Genomic DNA, 23,012 nt, shown 5'->3' on the forward strand with positions numbered 1-23,012 from the left:
AAAACCCAAGATTCTTATTCTTGTCCACCTTTTATTTATCTATTTATTTTAAAAAACAACAACAGGCTCAGAGTCCCTGTGACTGACCTTTCTCGATGGATATCTGTAACTTTCACTCCTGTCAGCTCTTCCAATTCTGCCAYTGATCCAACACAAACGACCTGGAAGTGACACAAAAAATTTAGTCAGTAATTTGCATACTGCACGTTCTTTCTTTTTTTGGGGGTGGGGTGGGGGGGTAAGACATCAAGCAGGAGATCAAGTCAAGTAATATCTTGTAAAGCAACTGAAAAGTCAACAAGGTTCCCTTGTTCAATATGACAAAGCAGAAAGCATCAAGTTAAAGCCCCGATTTAATACAATTAACATTAAAATAATTGGAGACTTGGAAGAAAAAGCATTGGCAGAGAGCAAACAAAGGTTTTGTTTGTTTTAAAAGCAATCCGTAAAACTGTTAACTCTGAAACCTCCATGATCTTGACTCTTCTATAGAKACAGCACTTTCAGATTCCAGCTTTATCTCCTGAGGCCAAGGGAAGCAGCAAAATAGCTCACAACTGACTAAATGTGTTCCTTCTCAGCTACGCTAGACTGCTCACATTAATGGCATTTTATTCAAGGTGGATATAATACAAAAAATGTTTTTAATTAAAATCAGCAAGGGGGTGATTTTAAAAAGCCACAGATTTCTCTCGTTTTTACTGCACCAACACAACATCTAGCAAAACAGCAAAAAACTTTTGCAACAGATTTGCACTGACATCACAAAATGTTGATGAAACACACAGTTCTAAAAAAACTGTATGTAGGAGAGAAGGAGAAAAGCAAAGCTTCCTATAGCTGGCTTTAAGTCTTAATCAAGTTTAACACTTCTAGAGCCTTGCAACCCTCTCTAATGAAGCAGGAGTCACGATCCACAAGCTGCAAAACTGGTCCAGATATCGAAGGCCCAATCCCACACATTATCATTCCAATTTAGAGTTGCCTTGGAAATAACTAACTGGCTTTTGACATGCAGATCTAAAAGACGAGGAGTTAAATGTACCAACACGAACAAAAACTGTAAGTAGGTTAAACATTTTTCACAAGATAATTTTCAAAGTTTCTTTCAGAAGTTAGGGCACTGATCAATTCCTACAGCCAACCTGAAATACATACAAATGCAGACACATACATAAAAACTGTGATTAAACCAAAAGGGTTTGGTATATTTAATTCAAAAAAAAAGAAGTCATAAAGTGCTGAGCAGATAAAAACACACTTTTGTTTATTTTTCCCCAATTCAAGTCAAATGGGGATCTGGATTATTAATCATTGTGTTTGGYTGTTAAAACACTTTCAAAATGTAGTTTTTCATTATTTATATACTTGCTTTATTTCTGCATTGAAAGTAAAGCACGATGATCATTATGATGGTCAAGAACAACTATACGCAAGTTTGTACAGCAAACCATGCCGAGGAATTAATCTAGATTAAAAATATGTATTTATCACCAAAGTGTTTCTAATTTACATCACTTCTTCACTCACAAACAATTGTGCCAGTGTAACTGAACAGGCAGCAAAAGCTGGTTCACCACTACTAGCAAAAGAAAAGGGTCCAACAGCAGTGCAGGTAAAACACCCTGGGACACAGTGGCTACTTCAGCTTGGCAAATTTTAGCATTTGAATATATTATCACACTATACGTGGAGTAAAAAGCTGCCCATTAGTTGTTTTTTGAGCCAAGCATTTCAACAAGCAAGTAAGATTGTGAGCATCAGATGTATTCACAGAACTGTACCTACCAGGACATATTCACACAGAGGAAACACCCAGAAGTCCACATGTTAAATCCAGCAAGCACGAGAAGAACGCTTATCACTGGAGTGAAAAAGAAGGCTTCCGCCCAAGTCACAGGGATGGAGCCACTGCGGCCCAGGAGGAGCTCACATTCAGTATTTCAGAAAAAAGCATGAGAACAACTCAGCAAGCAGACAGCAATTGAGTCTAACCCCTCTCATTAAACCTCACACCGGTCTCTGCTAAGAACAAACCAGTTCATGCCCTCAAATCAAAGCAATAGCTTTAGATTCTTTTCTTTTATAGGAATTCCTTCCCTATTTTATTTTTCAGGCAGATCAGCTACAAAAACAGCTATATCAACATCTTATAAAGGACAGCAAGGATGGAAATAAAAAGCTGGGACTAAGGGCTGTTTAACTCTGTTACTGCAGCACTGAAACCAGAGTTCAAGGTTAAAAAAGAATAAATGAAGTGTTCATTAGCATTATAACTTGAAGCATCTGAGATATCCATGTAAGTAGCAAGACTGAAGTCAACCTGGACCATTCATGCATCTCAAAATGATCCAGTGGCATAGTTCTACAGTCTACGTTAAGTAAGAATGTTTGCTTTTATTGGTTTGTCATTTCAGACCTGTTAAGGACCTGCTAATCCAGGAATCAGGTGTGTTCATTGACAGAAAGGAAGTAGTCCAGTCAGTGCATCACCATATCAGCAAAACAAAACATTCTAGGATCTTCTGAAAACTAATCAGTGAAGGAAACCTTGAGTAAGGTCAGCATGAAGCAGCAGGCAGGGAACAGCTTGACCAACCACAGCAGAACAGGCTCAAAGCAGACTGGAAACAAATCTAAAAAAGTTCCTTCACACTTAAAACAGGCATAACCAGAGTCCTCCGTTCCCATATCTGTTATCAAAAGACTAAGTATGCCAAAACCAGTGGAGGGTTCACACTTTTCCAATGAGTGACAAGCACTATGGACCAGTCAAAGAGTTTCTGTAACATCAGTATTTAACAGTATCAAATACACACAAGCTGTATAAAACTAACCAGTCTGTTTTATAACTTGGTTGCTGTAAAATATTATCTAGTCCAAATGAAATGTGTTCCTACCCTGAGAAAGCTAATGCTTTACAGCTTTAAGCTTAAACAGTCTACAGAAATACACTGAGTAATAAACACAAGCTTCAAGAAGTTACCTTCCATTATGCATCTCTATGGGATAATTATCTTAAAATAAAACTAAAACAAAAGTTAGAATAAAACTGGAGGACACTAGATATTCATTTGTAACAAAGTTCACTTTTGTATGAATTAATTCATTTTAATATATATTAAATAAGAAGTTATAACTTCTCTGGAATTTAACATGTCTGGCATAATTATATGCAAACCATTCTTTTGAGGAAAAGATACAAAGAGGCTCAGCAACCTCACATGGTATTAGGCCACATTAAAACTGAAGTCAGGAATTTGAGTGACTAAGTCTTGCATTCGTTCCCAATGTAAAATCTAATTTTTAAGCTACAWCCTCCCCAGATAAAAGGGAGTGAATATAAAAACATACCTATCTTGATATTTAACGTGGCCAGAATGTGGCTAAGACTAGACTATTGAACCATGACATTCCGTCTCTAGAGTAAACAGAATTTTATAATACATACAGAAAAAAAATAACAGATCTGTGGGCATTTTCATCATTATCCGGAATGCCAAGCCCTGAGGAACATTTGCACTTAATTTCAAAAGAAAGGTTACTCTTCCAAAGTCTGCTRTTGAAAATAACATATACACACACACACAAAAATATATACTGTTATTGAAAATTAACCCTAAAAATAAGGAGACAGAAATGCTTCATGGTACACATCTAAGCAATAGCACAGTTTAAAACAGTAAAATACTTTTTTTTTTTTTTTTCCTCCCCTCCAATTTGAGATCTTGTGTCAAAAAAATCCTTCAAATCAAGGGAGGCATAAACAAAGACTTGAGGTGCTGCCACCTGTRTTTAGCTTCCATGGACATCCTAACATAGCTTACCCATTTCCTCTTTCCAGCATAAGGAAGACTTATCATATGTGTCATCATTTTACTGGATTCACACTGGTACATTCTGCTACACTCAAACTTGTAATATTGCCACTACATATTTTCRCCATTCTACTATGGTAGACCGTTTTTCACATCTTCAGTAATTTGTTTGGCTTTAGGCAACTGAGTATCAGTATTTCAAAACCACACTAGAAGGACTGATTATAAATCTCTTCCTTGTCATTTTCTCACTACACTTGTTGATTCTGTTAATTTTGCCATTACTGCAAATTCATCCAGGAAAGATCACATTAGAATTAATGTGAAAAAAGAAAAATAGCTTGCAATTTTCAAACAAAGGTGAGGAAACCGTGCGTAAGTGCACACATACATGCACAGACACACATATCTAATCACAGATTATAAAAACACACGTACAATTAAAATATATTAGTAGGCACTGAAGACTGCAAAAGTTAAAGATATAACAATAGCCTRCCAAACTAAGCACTCACTTCATAATACAGAGAAGGTTTTCTGTCAGTTAGAAACTTTTGTTTTCTTACTCACCTCTTCAAAATCATCACTGACCCACAAAGGGATGGGTGTTCCCCAGTATCGGTTTCTAGATATAGCCCAGTCTCGTGCATCTTTAAGCCAGTTCCCAAAACGCTTTTCTCTCACAAAATCTGGAACCCTATTAGGAAAATAAGAAAAGTATTTTCTCACTACAACTAATCCAAAAGAAAAATAGCAAAGTTTATATTTAATTTCTTACACCTTGCAAGATAATTACTAAACATTGCATGAATCGAGGCACGTTCAAATTAATGCACTTGCTGTTGCGAGGCTTTCTGTTTATTACTTATATGCTTTACGGCTACAAAGGCAGTAGGAAATTTTCTTCTGCCTTTTTTTGATCTTTGATGAACCTTCAGAAGTGAGAAATATCATGTTYGGTTTATTCTAAAATAAAGCAGCAAAGATGTGTCTAATAGAAGAGATCCATTAAGGAGGAAATAGTGTCCAAAAATCTTCATGATTTCCAAAATCGGAAGACCATAAGTAAGAATAGATAATACTGCTCTTGCTTTAGTTTACACACAGTTACCAATTCTGATCTGGAATCACRTTACGAAAGCTGTAACAGCCTCGAGTAGTAGCATCAAAAAGTGTCTTGCATTACATATGAGCATCCAGGTATCTTTACAGCACTTCTAGATTTTGAGAATAAGATAAATTTCAGGTTGTTATATTCTACAAAAGTGCTTTTTTGCCCCTTTTTTTTTTAATGACAATTAAAAGCAGAGTATTACATGGCCAACAACAGTGCCTACTGCAAAAAACCCTCTTTTTGAGCGCTACCGGATTCTAAGAGGTGTTAATAAATATTCAGCACATGAAAGCATCTTAGAGCTCAAAGGTAATATCAGTCTGATGCCTAGCAAGTTTCTTGGATATGCTAAAAGATTTGATGGTTTGATTAGGAACTGATTATTTGTTTTCCCTTATAATGGAAACAAGTATTTAATTGCTTACACAATGATTATATAGCAGATGAGAAAAAGCAATGGGCTGAGGTCAACAGTAGCTCCTCTTCATCCCTAAATATGCAGCATCCCTATTTAAGTAGACCGTATTTAAATGAAACGGGGGCTCACAGAATGTAACCTAGGGAAGTTGACTGCCCACCACATGTATTCATTAAGTCCTGGCACATCAGTGCACTGTGATACTCTCAGCCCCCGTTTAGTCACAGAGTGAAGCTGTGGTGTACTAAGACAGTGTCACAGAGCCGTATAAGCTATGAATGAAAAGCTAACAATAATACAAATGAAACTAGAATTGTGTAACTTTTCCAGAAGTACCTGCATTATTTTGTAGCTGATATTTTTATATTCTGATTAATTGCTCTTGAAAATTTARATACTAGTCTCTTTCTGGAGAACAGCTCTTTGTTTTTGAGAACTGTACGTGTTGACTGTACTTAACCTCCTTAAACCATTAGTCATAAGTTTACCCTCATATCACTCTCTACCACACACCTAGATACATGATATTACAGATAGGAAGATAATCTAATCCATGAGCTTGCATACTTTCAAGATGCCATGAGATTCAAAGTTTCTGCATATATGGAAGCTGAGATAAGACTTGCATAAAAATTCAGAAAATTAAAACCCAGAAGGCTGTTAAAACAAATAAATAATTTTCATAATGTTTTATCAAAATAAAAACTTCTCTAAAAATRTATTTTTACATACTCTGTGAAACAAGTTTTTCCTGCCCTACACCTAGCTCTGTAATCTCAGCATTGCCACACGGCAGCAAATAAGAAAACTGCAGCCAAGAATTTTGGTTATCCACATAAGGGTCAACATTTTTTTTTTTTCAGTYGCTCAGAATAAACACTTCTTCTCAATCTATTTCTTATCAAGATGCATACAGAAAACAACTAACGCTCTCAACAAATAGATTGTAACTATGCTTCACAAGGCCTCTTTTCACCTTCTGGAAATACTGAATTATTTGAGGAAAGAGAGATGATGATACTTGCACAGAGATTGAGYGTGCCTCTTATGGTACTTACTGTTTCTTATTTCCAGCTACTTATAATCTTACTTTCAAAAATGGAAAAGAGTTGAGCGAAAAGAAATGAAGTGGCAAATATTTTAGAAACATACTAAAAAATAATTCTGGGATCATATATAATTTCCACACTTTAAAGCTGAAAATAATACAAGGTAGAATACAAGGTAGAAAAATATYGAAATGTGGAAGCTAATACAAACACAAAAATATCACAAGTTAAGAAACACAACCAAAAACATTTTATATCAAGAAAGCTTCAGYACTCATACAGCTGGTACAACTCTAAGTGTGCTGTAGATACCATTTACTCTTCTGCCATGTTGAACTGGTTATTGGGATGTTTTCTGAATGACTGCTTTGGTTGAATTGGACAAGAAAWCACACAGAGAAAACAGTGGCTCAGAGCAATCTATCTCCAGCAATTGCTACAAAAGGCTGAAAAAAATTCCACTCTTCAGGCCTCTAGCTTTACTGCATGCTTTGCAGCTGTGCTGAAAATATGAATAAGCGAACTTTAGCAAGGTTTCCTGGGTCTCCTTTTTCAGTGCAGAGAGAAGCACCCTTCCCAAAGAGGTGGGATTGGAGACACAATGTTTCTAAAAAAGAAAGGAGCACCTGCACTACAGGAAACATATGGACTCTTATATCTTTTATTTTGAAGCTCTTGTCCTGCTACCCTTAAAAAAAAAAAAAATTGATCAGCCTCAAAAGTAACTAGAGATAAGTACTTAGAGGAAGAAGCTGAAAGAATGGATTGCCAAACACTCTGAGGATGGACTTGGCCCAGCAGAGGGAAATTTACAAAAACAAGAATTGTGAGCATCCCTCAAAATCTACTGATGGAARTGAAAGCTGCTGTCTCTTAGAGGTTTCGTGACGCTACATGGAGGTCTGAAGACTTCCTGATGCCAGGTTATCTCAGATGGGTAAAAACCTATTGTTAAAAAGACTACTAAAAGATACCAAATCTCATTTTTAAGTTCCACAGCTTTTCTAGCTATTTTTAGATTTACTTTCAACTCCAAAGTTATCTTCTGTAACATTTAATGAAAACATGATGTAAAGATTTTAAACAAACTCAAACTTAGCTTTTACATGACACCAGTATTCCTGCTTTGAAATTTAGAAATATATATACGCTTTCACACTTTGTTTTAGAGTGGAATCATTACTGTTACCTTTTCTTGCTGACCTTAAGAAACTCTCTCCAGACATCAGTGGAAACTGTATTAAGAGCATTAGCATTTGACTAACATTCTGCTAATGTGGAAAACTTCTTTACATCACTCCTAAACTAGCTTCCATATTTCAAAAGTTGTTAAGACAGTGATTAGCTGAAATTATTAGTTCCATTTAACGTAGCTAGAGGCTTAAACAATGCCCCAATGACATTAAAATGTTAAGAGTTTTGACTCTGCCTCCTCAAAACACGCATGAAAAATTAATTTATTCCCAAAGTGGACATTAACCATGAAAATTTAAGTGGTGAAATCTCTCTCTCTCTGAGCTATGAAAACCCATAATTTACCTCTTCTGGTGAAACCATCTGACCCTGCTGCCACTTTTTAGTGGAACATAAAACACAAATCACTTCATTTCTTATGAACCACATCTGCAACAATGATTTGTTGTCAGTTTAGAGGTGTAATACAGAAATAACRTTTACATAGCCATTAAGTAAAATAAAAAGAACCTTATCTCAAACACATTTTGAGCTCATTATTCAAATAAAGTGTTGTTAAAACAAATTGTTTTAAGTAATTTAAGCGTTGTGCAAAACAAATTCCTGCTTCTTCTCACTGCACTGCTTCTTCAAAAATTAAGAATCTAAAATGAGAATTCCATTTGATAAACACAGAAAACAGGAGAGAAAAAAAAGAAGAGAGTCCTTTAAACAAAATCTGTTAGCCTGCTAAAACAGATAAACTGCTTCGCTTGTCTTCAAGGTCTGGGTACTACAGAGCATCCAAGTCACACAAGCAAAAAAGGCATMTGAAAATAGCATGAGGGATTATCCCCAATCTCAAAGCAGGAGTTCGTGTGACTAGTAGTAAGTTACCACTGCTGCTGACCCTGTTGGTTCTCATGGCCAACTAGCACCTGGGGAACACCACCAACTAAAAGGAGTATATTTGCTTTCTAACTCTTCCCTCCCCCAAAGAAGCAAGCAGAACGTAAGAAATGAAATCCTTACATAAACCAGAAGGAAAATACTGTTAAAAGGATAAGGATGTCTGCTCCTTTTCTGTAAATGTATTTTGAACTGTTTCTCTARTATTCATATCACAACTGTAAATATCAACTTATTATTCCATTTCCAAGCTCCGATGCTCTGCACGACTCTGCTGGCTCACCTCCCTCTYGTCACAGGATACAGGAACACTGCCTCCAAGTAGTACTGTCCCTCCTTTCTGTAAATGCTAACATCAATACTGAAGAAAACAGTTATCAAATATCRCCACAGCAGAAACTTCACGTTTTATCATCAATTTAACACTAAAAGCTGTTTGAAATTTCATATAAAGATATTCTAATTCTTTCTCATTCTTCAATATTCCTCTCATCAGCTAACTGTATTCATGATATTCTTCGAAAAACCATAGCAGCTTCACATAATGGAGTGGATTTACTTCATAAGAACTGAAGAAAGTTCTTAGCTCACAAGTTATTCGAGAAATAGTCAGAGTAACTGTAATGCCAAAAACCAAAACATTACCTTAAATAGTGCAAATTAGGAACTCAAAAACCAGATTAGCACCTAGTATTTGATATGTTTGAATCTGAGAAGACGATCCCAAAATTATCTTCTCTTTTGAAAAGCTAGTAATTCTCTAAGTGACTCCTGAAACCAGAAATCATTTATGTATCAGGAAGGAGGAGGTTATTCTTCCAGGATATAACTGAGTTGTAACAGCAAATAAACTCTGATTAAATAATTATCCTAAGTCACTCAACTAAACACGTACAGATCTCTCCAAAATCACAGCACAACACTTCTCTATTTATTTAAGTTTGGGATAGAATTTTCTTTTCAAACATTAACCAATCCTTAGAAGACTAACAGTCTCAAATTTCATTATGTTAATTTACTCTAATAACCAGCCTCCTTCAATATGCCCTCAAATTGATTTTTAATGGTTTTTAATTCAAGGAGATAAACCAGGCAACTAGTCATGCCCTTTTGACACTTTAATTAGCGCCAATGCTGTTTCAGGGACCTAATTAAATGCACTGCGGTGGGGCGGGGRCCTGGGAGGCGAGAGGAAGGGTCAGGGTGGCAAAGAAGGCAGTCTCCCCACTGCAGCACTCTTTCCCCTAAGTCAGGGCAGCTTATCACAGCCGTACCCAAGGCGCACACCCCACACAAGTTAACATTGCCTCGACTGGCGCAACAGAAATTTCTTTTTCCCCCACTTGTGTGGCTTACATTTGTTAAATTAACAGCACTTTCAATCATTTTGATGTAGCAATGTTTTTCTTCACTCTTTCATCCTGGTTCCCATAGCAACAAACACTTCAGCCTGAGACTGCAATGCTGCTGCAGACTGCATCATAACCATACTGTCAGCARCATACAGCTGCCTGACAGGTCTAGATTAAGTGAAGTCTTAACCTCTAATTTTGTGATACACATATCCCAATATCTATTCTGTTTGGAGGACCAAGGCACCAATGCTAATTGCTATCAAAATTCTTAAATCTTAGCAACRATGGCACCCCCCTGCACTCTGAAATCAGTGCAAAATGAAGCTTTCATTCTGTTGTTCTTCCTGCTTACTTTTCTTTTGAATATCAAATGGAATATTTATGGTTAAAAAGCACTTTTATACTGTACTACCACTTAGGCTTTGTTTCAACTTACCTACATAAATATGCTTGCAATGCTATAAAGGGGGCAGATATTCAACATACTGCAAACACAGATTAAAAAAAAAGTTGCCTAAGAATATGGTATTATAGCTGCTTAGTGAACAGACCTGGTTTGAGCAATACTTTACTTAAGCAACAAGGTTTTGGTGGCAATTCTTCAGGGATGAAAAGATATTTGACATAACTGGTCATCACTGCTCCAGAGGCTTCAAGAGGAAATGGCAAAATTACGATGCAGTACAACACAAGCTGTCCAAGTCAATCGGAACAAGCCTTAAAACTTTCAATCCTCAACTGTGTCTGAAAACAGACGGTAATAAAACCTTCTAGCCTGCACTGCACTGAGACAAACACGAGGCTATCCCTGCAGCAAATTTTTGTGTGTGTTTTACACTATAGAGCAGAGGTTCCGTTTTTCCTCAGAAAATGCTGCCATCTAGTGACTGCTGCAGAGGACCCGGCTTGGATTCGTGTTTCCCGAGTGAAAAAAGTGCAACCAGTGATTCAAAAGGAAGAGTGACAATTTCATGGTCTTATTAAAAAACACAATCCACAAAACCCTATATAAGATGCAGAAGTACCTRATTAAAATCTTAAAGACAAAACATTCTTCTGGACAAACCCCAACCTTCCCCTCACCCCCTAAGATAGATTATTCAATTCTCTTGTGATTTAAAATTCTGCATCCCCTGCCAGAAAGACTGATGCTTTATCTGTGCAAAATTAACAGATCTGGGAGAAGAGAAAAATACACATACTTTCCATTGGAGACCTGGGCCTACAGCCCACCTTCTGCACTCCCTACCCATTAGGCTGCACGACCCAAGACACGGCTAATTTGGGATTCAGTCATACCTTCCAAAAGGGTGCAAGACAGGCTGCTGAGCAGCAAATGGCAAGGCTGGCCAAAGACTGGGGAGAYCAAGATCAAAACCATCTCAAAAGACTGATTTTTTTGACTACTAACTGACAATGCGAAAACATTCGTTCCTGGAGCTCTGGATACACAAACGGCAGGAAGCGTGMAAAATTCACGCTCTTAAAAATCAGAAATTAACTTCTAGCAAAGAAAAAACAATGTGTGTGTAGGTTGCAATTTATTAATTCTCAAACTATTTGTCAGGGAATCATTCTAGCTAAGGACCAACACATCAAGCTCTTCACTACAAGGTTTGAATTTTTCAGTAGTTTTCAGAAGCCCCAAGAACAAAAGGCTTCATTTGTTTGCAGTCACTTAGCACCTTTCCTATCTGCTTGCCTTTCACCACTGGTCATTTTTCCACTACATTAAGTGCTAAAACTTTYAAGGTAAACCATGTCAGAACTGAGCAATAGTCTCTAGTACCAGAAAATAGTAATTAGGAAGAGGTTAAGTCCTTCAGAAGTTAGAGAGGTAGAACTTAGGGTGAGAGAGTTAAAAGSAAAAAAAGTTCAAACCTAAAATTTAAATAAAGACGGAGTCTACAGAACACTTTTTAAAAATCAACCTATCAGTATCTTAAAATATTACACACAGTGCTGGAAGTGTGAGTTAAAATAACTTACAAATTTAAGTATTAGTTACACAGGCTTTACACTAACTTACTCCTTACGCTAAGGAATACACAACCACTATGTAATTCATGCAAACTCTGAACTTGGCAATGGTAAGGAATTAGGACTATGTTACACACAGGAACGTAAGGTATCAAGGTTTAGTTACTTGTTTGTGGTTATGTAGGAAATGCTCTTTCAACAAATTATTTTATAGGAAGACAGAGTTTTAACACAAACAACTGAGGCTGCGGTCCAGAGCTCACGTAGCAGAGACCCAGCTCGGATACTGCACCCAACTCTCCACGCTGACGCACAGGAAACCATGGCCTGAGAGCCTTCAGTGGGGAGCAGCTGGATTTGCCTTCTCTAACCTACCCACAACTGTGTTAGGCTGTTTGAATACAAGACTCCTGATACTTTGTTAGCTCCTCTTCCAGTTCTGTGCTAAAGAGGAAAATTTGGTAGAGATCCCTGACTATGACGTCTGAAACACAGGCTATTCATTACTGTTCCTATTCTACCTGGTCAGCAACATCCAGCACACCTGTCTTCTCACTCCCATCCGAATAAGGCTGGGAGAAAGGGTTCCCCCCTCCACCACCCATTTCTGGGTTTACAAAGATACTGATGCATCACTATTCCACGTAGTCATTCTTTTAACTTATAGCTAACTTCATTTTGAAAAAATGAAGATACAGTTGCTGGCTTTAAAGCCATGATCACTCAAAATTTATTACTAGGATGTTAATTCATTAAAAACTAATTAGAAATGCAATCAGGTTGCAAAGTTTGGCCAACTATGTTTAATCTATTTCATCAAAAAATATCTCAAAAGAGTGCAGCTATTCTTAAGGGACAATATACCTATCAGTCACTTAAAGTAATAAGAAAGCAACACAGTCAAACTCATTTTCCAAAGATTAATTTAATCTGAAAAGCCTTTATTCCCAACACTCTCCCTTTCAGGACATGCTGAAGCCCTAGAGAAACCAGAAGTATTAAAAAAAAAAAAAAAAAAAAAAAAAAAAAAGTAGGTTTGGGCAAGAATGAAGTCCCTAAAATCTAAATAAATGGAAATTAGAAATTAGGGCGTGCTAGCTTAAGAAGGTAACCCCAAGCAAAGCTGACATCAGTGAAGAACACAGAGAAAACCTTAAGCAAACAGCCTTTTAGAAGGCTGGATTTTAAAAAACATCCTTTTTTTTTTTTAAGCAAAAACTGTCAAGCATCTAAACTATTTATTATAAATTCACATGCTGGAAATATGTATCAGTACAATTTTACTAATAATTTGATGATGATCTCTCTTTATTTGTGGGCATCTCTCCTAAAACAGGATTCTCAAAATCACTGAGACCATACTGTTTTGAAAGAAGTCTCAAGGAAGCAGTTTTGCATTCAATTATGGTATTAGGTTGCAACTCAAAGAGAACTGCTTGAAAGACAATGAGTGCTTTAATTTTAAGAATGCTCAATACTACCAATTACTATAACCATCAGGGCATACTAATGATGCTATCTTCTCACCTTATCTTTGCAATGACAACCCTCACATGTGTTTCCAGCTGGACACAAACACTAAGGTGGAGTGGAAGCAATTTATGAATTCTTATGAATACCTCCTGGATGAGTGGAGATCGTTCTTAGCAGTTTCTTCTGTAAGTTTTGTCTCTAAAATAGCAAAACTAGCTAAACTTTCAAACATTTTCTTTTCCTCATAGGGTCATTACATTTTTCTTATGTTCATGTGAAAATTAAGTATGCAGGCCTCCTGTCAGTCATCAGAACAGTAAAGGCATTTTGAGAAAGCTAATTAAAGCTAAGAACAAACACTTTCACCCCCTCTCCAGCTTATTTTTCCTCAAAAGGAAGATCACAGTATGTTCTATTATGGAAAACTGAAAGCAACACTTAGTAATCTGTAAAGTCTTCTTACGTATCAAGAAGCATGTGCTTATGGCAAATTAGCAAGACAGCTCTGCAACATCTTGGGATAGTCTGTATTATGGATCACTACACTTTTCTCATATACTGCAACRTTTGCAGTGCTTGTACCAGGTAAGCAGTTACGCAGAGATTGCTTACGCAGAATTTAATTGCTAACCATTGTCCACAAAGAAATACAGCATGATCTGTAACTGTTCACTAAAAGCTGAGTCACCTTCTTTAACATGAGTGTAGCTGCAGATCAGAGGCACAGAGCAGTAGAACCCTAACTCTGCTGCAGTCCTTGCATTGAGATTGAACAGAAACARCACATTGTACAACCGAACAGAGACATAACTTCCATACTTTTCACCATCTCACCTCAACTTCCCAGGCACAGATTACTTGGCAGAGAGGGGAGGAAAGGTACCAGGACAAGCTGTGGAAAAGCGAAGGTTATGAAGGTGAAGACAACAAATTYATGGTGTGCTTGTAGCACACAGACCCTATGACAAACTCAAGATGGCTATCACCAATTCAGCAACATACTTAAAACTATTGGTTATTTATTTCTTTTCACCTAAATTTTGTGTGTTTGCATGTGTGCCTAACATGCACCAGTGAACAATCATATCCTTTAACAACCAGATGAAGAGAAAAAAAGTTGTCTAAAATTTAGTTTAATTTGAAATCCTAAGTACCCWGAGTTTAGCTACCTAAACTCCTCTGTAGCAAACCTATTTAGGTGGCTTGATTGTGTACTCCCATGCTTCCTCATAGTGAGATTCTTTGGCAGTTTCTCTCTCACATTGAATTTCCTAGACTTGTATCAGATAATTTGAGAATACATTAGAAGATTTCTATGAAGAGTATTACACTATGAATTATTAGTACATACTCAACCTTAATTATATACTAAAATATATATTTCTCATGGGATTTTATACAAGTACAGAATGCCTTCTCAGAAGCAAGCAAGTAGGAGTGCACAACCACATTCACCTACTGGCCTCACGTGCAGTGAAGCAGATTGAGGCCCACTCATGAAGCCTGAGCTAAGACACTCTACAAAGTTCCATCCAAAAACATTGATTTAGAAAGACAGAATGCAAACATGACATCAAATTAGCACACTGAAGGTGAGGAAGTTTGGGGGTTTTGTTTCTTTAAAGAGACAACAAATGCAAGAGAAGTTACCAGTAGCATTGTGCATTATTCTCCAGTAGCTTCTCCACCATGTGCTCCACTCTTACGAACCAACTCGGCACAGCTTTGTATATTAATGGAGTGTCTGACCTGTAAGAAAAAGCGTTGTGGGAGAGATCAAAAACAAACAAAAACATTTTCAAGGCTACAGTGTTTATAAAGAGCTCTTTAAAATATATTTTTAACATCACAATCTCTTCTCCACAGATTTAATTAATTGTACTATTTGAAGTATTATCATATTAACAAAGGTGGGTTTTTAATTATTATTACTACACGAGCCATTATACAAACTACTATACTAAAAACACTTTAAAAATAAAGAATCCTTCCAAAACCTGGAATTTAACGAGTTTTTATAGCAAGAGAAATCATATGAGAACATTCAAAATGTACTTGAATGTTATACCTAACTTTATAGTAAAGCATAAAAGTTCAAAGCAATAGTACTATAGCACTGTTCTATCTATAGAAAGCAAACATATTAAGCTGGTAGGTTCTGCTTCTCAAATTTAAGTCCTTACACATATAAAAGGGAACAATTAACTCCTCAGGTAGCAGCAAAATTAAAGGGAAGTATTCTGCAAACTACTGGGTATTTCAAAAGTATGTTAGTTCTATTGAGCATCTTGTTTAAGATGTCCTAAAGAAAGATGGCTTACCATCACATATAAGATTTTGACTCATTAGCAAGAACTTATGTTGTTCCTGAATAATCTGAAACTATCAGAATAAAACCCAGTAGTAACAGTTTCTGATAAGGTCATATCAGCATGTTGCAAAAAGAATGTTGGGACAATAGATTGGTACCTAAGAGCTATTAGGAACAAGTAGCTGGCAGATGGTGCTGACAAAAGACATGTTTTAGTGCGTTAGTAGTTTCAGATGCAAAGGATCCATTCCAAAGCATCCACAGAGAACCATCTCCCTCTACATGAAGGGAGTAGGAAAGGGCAGATGGCAAAGATTCCCTGAATATTTTTTCCTTCTAGCTGTACTGCCAAGCACTACCTCACCAACACAGGGGGCAGGAGGGGAGAGAGCGAGAGAATAAAGTGCTGACAAATTGTCCAGCCATTAATGTATTATCCAGTTCTGCCTCTCAATGAGTGGTGAGGGCTAGAATTCTTCTTTGCTGAAAAACTAAATGAGAAAATCCTATTACTGGCTTGTGTTTTGCATTAATACAGGATAAGAGGAAAAGCTACCCAGCCAGACCTCAAGGTAGAGATGGGTATCTGCCTAAACCCTCTATCTAAATTGAAGGGAGGTTTCCCCCTTCCACATAAAACAAACCACTTTGGGGAGCCTTAAATAGGTTCCTTGCAAAACAAGAAAACCAGGATTTATTCATATGAAGTACAACAGTCATGGGAGGTCTGCTAAGTCTCTTCAGTCAGAATAACAATAATTTTAAAAAAGCAAAGAAAACAAGAAAAAACAGAAAAAGGAAAAAAAGGAAAGAAACCACAAACACATTACTCAAGTCAGTTATGGTGGTGATGCTGGCTCAAGAAATCCATTATCTGAAAATCATTGGAAGCCAAGGGAGTACCACACAGAATGAACAATCCCCTCCCCACACTCACACACATCCACTTCTAGACTTTGTCTGATGAAATAAATTGATGTATGGTCTGATTTAGCACAAGTCTTAATACTTCCATAAAACTGTCCAAGTCCAACTTCAATCCAACTATCCCGCGTCAGATCTGTGCTGCTTCAATACCTCACAAAGGATCATATTCACCTACAAACACAACGCTATCTGGCTTTTTAGAAGTATAAACAGCTGCTTGAACATTTAAAACACAAAATAGACTGAAGGCAGAAGGGTTGCAGACACCCTAAAAAAATACATGATTAAAACAAGATATAATAATACCCCCCCCTTTTTTGGTAACACAACAGTGCAACTTGCATTAAATTCAAATTGGATCACACTGAAATAACCCCCCTAGACCCAAAGACCAGAGGCCCAGTATTTACATGCTAGTAGAAGTTGGTACTTCTTGAGGTAGGTAATCTATCTAGAGTTCCAGAAATACTTATATTAACRGACCTGCAAACTGTATCTTACAGTAACACCACGCTCTTGTTGAACAAGTAAATATGTGAAAGATAAGACAAAAAGTTCAGGCGAAATACTGGGATGATGCTGTAGAAAGTACCACCCAAGGACACAGGTATCAAAGCAGATAAGGTATTTTTGTTATACTCTATTTCAACAACTTTAAAATGTTGCTATTTTGCTCTGATATGCAGCTTCCCAGTGCATGTTAATACCTGATAGAGTAACACATTCAGCTTTAGAATATCATCCTATCATATATAGACATTAATTTTTAAGCTCAGTACCAGCATCACCTTTGGTGAATGCTAGTGGTAGCACACATGCTTACAAATGTACCCTTCAGAACTGTATCAGACAAACTGAAGGGGTTAAGCAAACTCGCTGTTTCTTAGCAGGGCCATAAAACTAATACTCCCTAGAAGAAGGAGGAACCTTTTATATATGAAAAGATAAAGGTTGGAAAGAATGTTCTGTGGACATTACACATTCCCAGAAGTTTTTTTTTCATATTTGTTTTGGGCTGCACAGCTGTTTAAAACACACTGTGATCTTATTCCTTGTCTATTTCATTGTAACTTAACAAATAACAGATAGCTGACCAAAAGCTATGAAAGAATGCTGCTTTGTTTTGCTTTCACTAGTTTAAAAAGACAAAACTATTGTCAATGATAGAGCTTCCCAACATTGCTTCCAAATAAAATAGCACACAGTAGCACTAAAGGGCACTACAGCTGTCACATTTGTTACCTTTGCTTTTTTTCCTTCCTTTTTAAAGAGTTAAGTCACCTGCTACCTAGACCATGTGAGCATTTAGACTATCAAGCTCTCAGATGTACGTGGATTGGTTTCAGCCCACGATCTCCTTTTTCAGCAATTACAATCAATTCTAGCTGAAAATTATATGTACTTACCAATCTCTCTATTTTACAATCCTTTAAATTTTAAAGTTTAATTGCAAATTATTACATATCATAGTAACAAGACTACAGCGCAAAGAGGGACCCTCATTTGATGATGTGTAACAGGAAAGAAAAATATCTCTACATATTCAGGATTCAACAGCTGCCTGGTTTCAGGAAAAAGCATGAACAATAGCACATTAAGTAGCACAGTCGAATTTCAAAAGTTTTCCCACATTAATCAAAATAACTTATAATGATGTTTGAAGCCAAGAACTACTCTTCTACTTTTAGCATATTCCAATTATGATTTGATTTCTGATGGCAGTGAAATGAGCTTTTCAAGTAAAATCCATTATTCTGTTCTTCCCACCAGATAATTTGCTGCTAGGTGCTGCCTGCAATTTATCATCAATCAACAAAAATGTCAGCGTGGCAGGATTAAGTATGTTCTACAGAATCAGCACTTCTGTTACTGCTTTGTTTCAAAAGCCCATGACTGTAAATTTGAATTGTTACGTAAGAAAAATACAACTATTGTTTGGTTTTGGAATACTGTCTATCAAAACCTGTTCCAACTCACCAAAGGACATAACACCTGAAATGCACTTCTCCCCCTCCCTCCTCCAGGTAGCTCTTGGAGGGGGGAGAGGAATCAAACTGTTCAAAGGGAAGTGAAGGTTATTTKTGATATAGAGCAAAGATTAATGCTACTAGGTGAAGTGCTTTAGCAGTGAGTATTTAAGTACAGAAGAAACCTTCTATCACCATTACATCCATATAACGGCTGAATGCATCACATATGACTATCAAAAATTTCAGTGATTTCAAAAATTAAACTAAATTAAGTGTTTCTTAAACTTAAGAAAAGTTTTCAATACAGCACGCTTTCTAAATGCAACTACTGAGCTCATTTTTACAAAAACATTTATTCAATTTTTATATTGAACTTATTTATTTGGATTTTAATTCAAAACAGTAACTCTTCCTTGACTTGTGGTAGTCTTAGTCTTGTTTAAAAAAAAAGAAAAAAAAAAGTATAACGTGGTTAAAGGCGGGGACAAAAGAGACAAATCTGATCAAGCTTGTAACTGAGTAGTTTCAATCTGGTAAGTCATATATATTTTTCTCCTTACCTCCAGCAGAAAGGATAGCTGTGCTTAAAACTACTGCTGTGAACCAGTCTGCCTTTCTCTTTTAGTAATTTAATGATGTTCTTATCTGCATCCTGAAAAGACAGAATAGAAAAGATTTCCTTAGAATGTAACTTTCACTATTTCAATAAGCTATTATACGATTGGTCTTCACTATCCAATAAAAAAAATAAATAAATAAAACAAAACAAACATCTACTAAGAGTCTAACATTCACACAAAAAACAGGAAGCTTCCATACAATTCATGCATTTACTGCAGATATGCTGTAACAAAATACTCAAACTTGAGAAATTATTTGCTCCCCCAATCCTGGTATTAGCATCAATCCCATCTTGTCCTTAATTATGTTTCAACACACACAAAACTATGAAATACAAACCAGGTAATATCTTAAATCCTGTCAAAAAAAAAATCAGAAGACTTGATAAAAGAAGCTGTGTAGGTGCCTCTTACCTAAAAGTTAGGCTTCACAACACCGTATTCCTCTAACATGTAGCCACAGTTGTAGAGGTTGATTTTTTTGTTTGTTTTTGTTTTTTTAAAYACCTTCCTAACTACAGAGATTGACATTCTAAGGTAGGAGTCAAATTGTGCATTAATATTCAAAGACAACCTGCCGAACAAACGAGTGTCAGCAAGCCATTAAGTGGGAAAAAAAAGACATACACAGATTTTTCAATAAAACAAGTTTTTAAGCCCTTCTGCTGTAAACTGCCTTTATATGAATATGATTTGCTATTCAGTTGTAGCAGTGGGAAAATCTGATTAAAAACAATTTATTTCCTGAATATACAGAATTAATGAGGCATTGCTTTCTACTGGTTTTTGTTTGTAATAATTTGGAGTTCATTTGGTGCTCCCTTTGCATGGATATTCTTGCATCCATCAACGAGTAAATTCACTTGGCAACTTTTCCCATAAATGGGGAGAAATGGCTCTTTTCTCCTCCTCTAACCAGCCACTCAGTGAAAAAAAAAAATTGTATAAACTTAACTACTTTGGAGACCTTTCCCTGACATCTGTGAATTCAGAAATTATCTGGAGGCAAAGGGAATACATGCTGGTGCACACAGACCTATAGACTACATACATAACATTCCCATAAGAAACCAGGAGAAAATTGCAACTCTCATTACAACAGATATGAACCAGAGATATTTCTTTCTTTCCCCTTTCATTATTAGATTTACAATATTGCTTATGTTTCAAATTCCTTATTTGTCAAATACTATAATAAACAAACCTGGCATTGTCCCAAGTATCAAAAGACACTTTGTTTCTCCCCAGATACCAAAGACACACCAAAGAAAGTTTTTCAAGTAAACAAATTAACAAACTTACACCAATTATAAACATTATCTTATATAAAGTAGTAATACACCTCCTCTGAGATCACTAACCTTCACATACTGTCCAGCAAAGTCAGTCACTTCTGCTGTGAAGCAACCCGATGCATCAACAGGACAAACTGGTACAGAATCCTTCTGAATAATATTAAAATCCATGCAGACTCTGTTATCATCCTACAAACGAAAAAAGTACWAAGATATAGAAATCTAAAATACTGGTAAAAACATCAATGCCTAGAAAAAGAAATTCAATATTAAATGCAATGAACAAGAACAGCAAAATACTCAGTCATCACTAATCCAAAATCTACATAGGAAAAGAAATATTTTAAAAGATGGTGCTTCTATTCATCACAAAGATTTTCTTCTGAGTACAAGCATTTTCTCCCACGTAGTAGAGGGGATATATGCATACGCTTTTGTGCGTATCTCTAGAAAAATATCTCTATACACACACGCAGGTAGTCAACAGCTTCAGGCTATTACTTCATAGTAAAAGAACTGACAACCTCTACACCATACTATTGTACCAGTCCATAAAGACTGATTTCTGTATAACGCACAATCCTCTGTAGCATTTTTCATAAGGCAACTTGTTTTAACAATTTAATTCCTGAACTCAACGTAACAAATCCCATTTTCTGAACATCTTCATAATCTAGTGTCTTTAAATGTATGCTTCTCAACTTTTCTTGGCCTATACACAACAATACTGACAAAAATACCACATACGGATATCACCACAGCCTTGGTTTTAATTTTTAATTTCCTATAACAGTAAAAGGGGTAGGGGGAGAAGGGGTCACTTTAAATTCTCATGAACATAACTAAGCAATAATGGTATCGCAGAAAAGAAAAGAGCAAAACAAAATTTTAGGGGAATAGGAAGATTCAGATTTTCACTTCAAGTGACAGAGTCTGAAGTCAAGGTAACTGCATGACTTCCCAATTATCACTCCAGATTTCCCACTTGGTTGCCTTGAAGGTGATAGAACATTACAGGAGTTCTGAGGGGTGGATGATGATGCTAGAAACAGTAGCAGATCGACTGCTGTCAGCATTCACAGAATTGCTTCATTATCTTCAAAGACAAGGTCCTAAATCTGCATCAAGTTATGTTGCTTGTTGAGTTTTTGAGGTTCTTGTATTGCTGATTTGACCAGACAGGGGAGAAACAGACTCTGGRCAGAAAAACTGTAGTTTTGTCTAGTGTGAAGTGGAACATACTGTGACCTTCTGTGTCAGAACTGGCTGCAGTTGAACTGCCAGCCTCCTCTATGCTTAGAGCTCATTTATCTTTTGTAAAACAAGGACACAGCAGCTATTTGACAGAGTTGCACTCTAAAGTAATTTTTCCAGCTTGATCAAGGAGATCATAATAGAAGCAAAATGTTCAAATGTTTTAGTAGCTAGCAGAATTCTCCTCTCCTAGAACTAACAAGTTATGGTGATCCAACCTTCTGAGTGATAAAACAGTTTCTAGACCCTCTCTGTGGTCAGCAACATAGYAATGGTAATTCCCAATTAAATGCTAGACCTCATCTTGTACTTCCAAAGTTACSCATTAGTTAAAGTGGTTCCCAGCTCCTTCAAGCCAGATCTGGCAGACATTGCCAGCTGAGCCACATTATTCTCTACAGGACATAACAAAATTCATCTACAGTGATAGTGAAGTCCACTATAACAAGTAATAAGGCATTACATGTAGAAATTAAGAACTGCTTCAGCTATAGCACTCAATTGCTCTACAGACCATAGCCTCTTCCCCACTTCTCAGACGCTACGGAAAGCCATGATGCTTATTCAGCCACCAAGCTGGTCAACCAGCTACTCCAGTCAACAGATTAACTGAGATAAGCCAGTTCTCAGTTAAGTTTTCATCAGCTATTATTGTTGAGATATAGCAAGTAGAGTGCAGTGTTAAAACATAGACCAGATGACAGAACTAACATCAACCCTGATTTGGCAGTGAACTGTAAAAGGCTTTGAAGAAGCAGCCAGCAAAGAGTACATCAAAGCCTGGCGCACTGACAATCCAGCTAAAATATAACAACGGACCTTCCACTTCAGAGGACCTCRGTCAAGAGGTGGTACAGTTTGATTTGCATTGCTGATGTGGCCAACCATATACGAAGGGCTCTGCTATTTTGGTTGTCTACAGTTAGTTCCTTTCTTTTGAAGAACTCAAACTTGAAAGCAAAAGCCTTCCAGACTGACCTGGCATTTGTTTTAACAAAGATTTGCTTCAGTAAACAAAACAGAGAAATACATTCAGGCACATACAGAAACCCACATATGTTAAATTCCACCAGAAAAAAAAAAAAAGACTAAGACAAATTTCAGTTCTTTACAAGATGGAAATCAGTGGTGACTTCTGTAGGTCTGTCACAATTAGATCTCTGAAAAGATTACATATACACACTATTGCCACAAAATTATTGAAGCAAAAAGCTACTGAATGCTCACTGATAAGAATAACCGAAAGTTTTCTATTTGAAAAATAAAAAACAAAAAAACTGAAATGAACAGGCTTACTTGCAGCCTCATGTAACAAAAGAAAGCATTTTTTTTCAACTTATTGGAAA

The 23,012-nt window shown here is 36.5% G+C and overlaps 1 protein-coding gene across 3 annotated transcripts in view; it reads right to left on the bottom strand.

Annotated features, from left to right (window-relative positions):
- Window positions 1-23,012, bottom strand: part of IARS1 (isoleucyl-tRNA synthetase 1) — a 96,185-nt gene that overhangs the window by 43,404 nt on the left and 29,769 nt on the right. For all 3 annotated transcript variants that reach the window (XM_085302468.1, XM_085302466.1, XM_085302467.1), the window contains 5 exons: window positions 20,479-20,601; window positions 19,058-19,149; window positions 14,940-15,038; window positions 4,389-4,515; window positions 88-161 (listed from right to left, as the gene is read on the bottom strand). In XM_085302468.1, coding sequence (XP_085158594.1) covers window positions 88-161; window positions 4,389-4,515; window positions 14,940-15,038; window positions 19,058-19,149; window positions 20,479-20,601 — 515 coding nt within the window. The remainder of the gene's footprint in view (window positions 1-87; window positions 162-4,388; window positions 4,516-14,939; window positions 15,039-19,057; window positions 19,150-20,478; window positions 20,602-23,012) is intronic.

The sequence above is a fragment of the Rhea americana genome, unplaced genomic scaffold (genome assembly GCF_003343005.1).
Source record: "Rhea americana isolate MKP2758 unplaced genomic scaffold, rheAme1 scaffold_19, whole genome shotgun sequence".
Taxonomy (NCBI): domain Eukaryota; kingdom Metazoa; phylum Chordata; class Aves; order Rheiformes; family Rheidae; genus Rhea; species Rhea americana.